We start from the raw sequence: 4551 nt of genomic DNA on the forward strand, positions 1-4551 counted from the left end.
TGTTATATACCCTTTGTTGGCAATGACACAGGTCAAACGTTTTCTGTAAATCTTCACAAGGTTTTCATACACTGTTGCTGGTATTTTGGCCCATTCCTCCATGCAGATCTCCTCTAGAGCAGTGATGTTTTGGGGCTGTCGCTGGGCAACGCAGACTTTCAACTCCCCTCCAAATATTTTCTATGGGGTTGAGATCTGGAGACTGGCTAGGCCACTCCAGGACCTTGAAATGCTTCTTACGAAGCCACTCCTTCGTTGCCCGGGCGGTGTGTTTGGGATCATTGTCATGCTGAAAGACCCAGCCACGTTTCATCTTCAATGCCCTTGCTGATGGAAGGAGGTTTTCACTCAAAATCTCACGATACATGGCCCCATTCATTCTTTCCTTTACACGGATCAGTCGTCCTGGTCCCTTTGCAGAAAAAACAGCCCCAAAGCATGATGTTTCCACCCCCCATGCTTCACAGTAGGTATGGTGTTCTTTGGATGCAACTCAGCATTCTTTGTCCTCCAAACACGACGAGTTGAGTTTTTACCAAAAAGTTATATTTTGGTTTCATCAGACCATATGACATTCTCCCAATTCTCTTCTGGATCATCCAAATGCACTCTAGCAAACTTCAGACGGGCCTGGACATGTACTGGCTTAAGCAGGGGGACACGTCTGGCACTGCAGGACTTGAGTCCCTGGCGGCGTAGTGTGTTACTGATGGTAGGCTTTGTTACTTTGGTCCCAGCTCTCTGCAGGTCATTCACTAGGTCCCCCCGTGTGGTTCTGGGATTTTTGCTCACCGTCCTTGTGATCATTTTGACCCCACGGGGTGAGATCTTGCGTGGAGCCCCAGATCGAGGGAGATTATCAGTGGTCTTGTATGTCTTCCATTTCCTAATAATTGCTCCCACAGTTGATTTCTTCAAACCAAGCTGCTTACCTATTGCAGATTCAGTCTTCCCAGCCTGGTGCAGGTCTACAATTTTGTTTCTGGTGTCCTTTGACAGCTCTTTGGTCTTGGCCATAGTGGAGTTTGGAGTGTGACTGTTTGAGGTTGTGGACAGGTGTCTTTTATACTGATAACAAATTCAAACAGGTGCCATTAATACAGGTAACGAGTGGAGGACAGAGGAGCCTCTTAAAGAAGAAGTTACAGGTCTGTGAGAGCCAGAAATCTTGCTTGTTTGTAGGTGACCAAATACTTATTTTCCACCATAATTTGCAAATAAATTCATAAAAAATCCTACAATGTGATTTTCTGGAATTTTTTTCCTCAATTTGTCTGTCATAGTTGACGTGTACCTATGATGAAAATTACAGGCCTCTCTCATCTTTTTAAGTGGGAGAACTTGCACAATTGGTGGCTGACTAAATACTTTTTTGCCCCACTGTATAATATTCCAGAAACGGAGGATTTTTAAAGTACCTTTTAACCCATTTGACTGTTGATATGTGATTAAAGAGAGTGAAGTCTAAGACATTTAGACCGCCATCACAAACCCTGTTGGTGATAACATCTATTTTTATCTTATGTGGCTTGTTTTTCCATATGAAGTTGTACAATGGCCTATCTAAGGTACAGCAAGTGGATTTGGGAATGTCAATAGAAGCAAAAAGATAGCCCCTCAGGTTTGGATAAAAGCATCCTCCCTTGAAGACATAAATCCCTCCCTAACCATGAGGAACAATTATTTTTGATAGATTCAGTTACAGGATTCAAATTAAGATCATTCACAGCCTTACGATTTTTGGTGATGTTTATACCGAGGTAGGTTACAGTATATTTTTCAGAGGTGTTACAACTAAGAAATAATTTTTCACTTCTCTCATTGACTTCTCGAACCCCAAACCCCGGTCTGGTCGCAAACGTTCGCGGATGTCTCGCCTTTGGGTTTAGAAACTCTGTGCTAAAACGTTCCAGGTACTACAAAATGGAATATCAACTGCTTCCACTAGATGGCGGTAAAGCCACATTCATCAGTACCTAAAAATCGGAAAAAGTGACCACTGGATGCTGAATATGGCCCTACAAAAATGCATGTGTCAACGTGAAAATGATCTGAATGATCTTTTATCAAAATAAGAATTAAATGCATGCCTCTGATCAACATAAATCAGAATGATTGAAGCAAAAGTTTGTTTTGCGATATACTGTATCAACAGTTTTATGTAGGCTTATGTGGGGGAATAAATGCAGCGGGAAATTACTGTTTTTCCATTGAGGTCTTTTTATTCAATGATAAAATATAATTGTATGGCATTGGATGTGATTGATAGATTTACACCCGGATTTCAAAACAGCTGAACTATACAACACCCGAAAAAAATCAATTGAATTCACCTTGAATTTAAATATGGAAAAATATGAGACTTGATGGCAGAACTGCATATAAACCAAGACAACATAATCAATGACAAAGAAAAACATTTAAAAAATAGCAGGTAGAATTGGTGATTAGTTACACCCCATACAACGTCAAGCGCTTTGAGTTTGAAAAAAACAGTAGCTATACAAAATACAAATCATCCCAATCAAATAATGACGCAAAGTCAAGGTGCGGTTGTGGATGACTTGACCAAGGTTGCACCTGAAGAGGCAGCAGCAGAGATGTTGAGTTCCTTTAATTTCTCTGTTAGAGTTGTCCCCTCCTGCTCCAGACTGTGTGGGGGGTCAGTGAGGGGCTCTAGAAACTCACTCCCCGCCACCCTCTTCCCCGTCAGGGGATCCACCACGTTGCCCACCTTGTGGACTATCTCTGCCAGTTCATGTTTCACGTGTCTCGACCTGCGCTCCGCAAGGGCCTTCAGAAGGACTATATCTCCCACGGTGCACTGCTGCAAGGCATCGTGAGCAAAGTAGGTCTTCCTCTTGTTGTAGTACTGTAAGAGAGAGAGGTGAAAATGAGGAGTGAGGACCGGTACAGTTGTTGGACAACTAGGGATGGTAGATGTTACCGTGCCCTGAATAAAAAGAAGCTCAACATGACAGTATAACAGCATTGATTAAGAGAGAAATAATCAAAGCATTATGGAGAATTTTCTACACAAATTTGCCGTCATCTGTCTAGTTATATTTTTACATCAGGGCAGATGAAGTAAAGCCGACAAGGAGAGGTCGCCTCCTTAGAGATGCACCTATTAAGTGAATGCGCTGGACTGGCCCAGGGTACTAATGTAGCGGACATGAGTCGGGCTCATTGTCTCGTGATGAGGTAGCCCTGCCTGCAACTTCAAAATCAGTGTCACCCTCGGCCCAAGAGGGGATTTCCTCTTGGTCTAATGGTCAATATGTATTTTTCTGCCGTGGGAAATCCCGCCTGTGACACTGGGCTGGCCCCTGTCTGTGTTTACCTTGAGCAGGTATGGGTCCAGAACCAGCCTGGTGACTCTAACTTTTGCTGTCTTCTGCATCTTGGTCCCGATCACTCTGCCGATGATCCATTTAGCATGGACCGATGCCTGTTTCACAGACATCCTGCTAAGGCTTACAAATTCCTAGAACACATTATACACACACACAAGTTAAATATGATGACACAGTTGCATTATGGTTGTTTAACTGATCAGCCTCGCACCTATTTAAAGTATATGACCAAAGACTTAACATTTAGTATATAACCAAAGACTATAAACTGTGATGACACCACCAAATAGATTGGACAGCCAACTAACGTTAGCTTGCTAGTTAACGTTAGCATTTCTTGATCATCTGACTTCGCATTGTCATGAATAAAAAAGCACACAGGCAAAACAGCAACCTCAACATTGAACTTAACAGTAATGCTCTTTTAATGTCAAGATATAAATAGGCAAATCCACTTACTTTATTGGATAACTGTTCAAGTGAAGGTCAGAAATGTGTCAATTCGATCCCCATGCCACTCGACTCGTTCGTCACTAGTTACCACAGCCACAACGTCATAATTATGGCTAAACCCCGCCTATTTCTACAATTTCTCTTTTTAAAATCTGATTTTAAACCTGACCCTAACTTTAACCCCAACCTTAACTACACAGCTAAACATGCTTAACCCTAACCTTAACTTAAGACCAAAAAGCAACAATAACAAAAAATACATAAATCTACGATATAGCTATCTGACTTTGTGGCTGTGGTAACTAGTGATAACCGCCCGACTCTGGCTTGTTTTGATGACGTAACTACGGAGTATAAAAAGGAACAATACGTTGCCGTTTGGTTCTGGGTTGATCACCTACCTCAAATCGCATGGGCATTTCTTTCCACAGTAAATACTTAGTGATATTTTAACATCAATCAATCACATTTCGTTCTTTCTTATTGTTTACCCACAGACAGAAATGTTTACGCTGAGAAAGCCTATATAAGATTTTGGCTTGAAAGTTTGAATCCAATGTCAGCTCAACACCATCTCACACCATTGCATCTCCTTCATCACAGGACACTTCCGCCCAATTAACCTGGGGGCTAGGCATACCAAAATCTTTGGGTAAGCTCAACATTACCTCAATGAATCTTTACCTTTTACAATGAGGCTGTCTTTACTGTAGGTAGACAGCACTGCAATGTTTCTTACGTT

General features: G+C 41.9%; 1 protein-coding gene across 1 annotated transcript; it reads right to left on the minus strand.

Annotated features, from left to right (window-relative positions):
* Positions 1-2200: 2200 nt before the first annotated feature.
* LOC121580281 (28S ribosomal protein S17, mitochondrial) lies at positions 2201-4125 on the minus strand. The gene is made up of 3 exons (XM_041895340.2): positions 3816-4125; positions 3344-3487; positions 2201-2872 (listed from the first exon to the last, which is right to left on the minus strand). The coding sequence occupies exons 2-3, from the start codon at positions 3464-3466 to the stop codon at positions 2543-2545; spliced, it is 453 nt and encodes a 150-aa protein (XP_041751274.1). The 5' UTR covers positions 3467-3487; positions 3816-4125; the 3' UTR covers positions 2201-2542.
* Between the last annotated feature and the right edge of the window lie 426 nt (positions 4126-4551).

Source organism: Coregonus clupeaformis, chromosome 13, assembly GCF_020615455.1.
Source record: "Coregonus clupeaformis isolate EN_2021a chromosome 13, ASM2061545v1, whole genome shotgun sequence".
In the NCBI taxonomy this organism is placed as follows: Eukaryota; Metazoa; Chordata; class Actinopteri; order Salmoniformes; family Salmonidae; genus Coregonus; species Coregonus clupeaformis.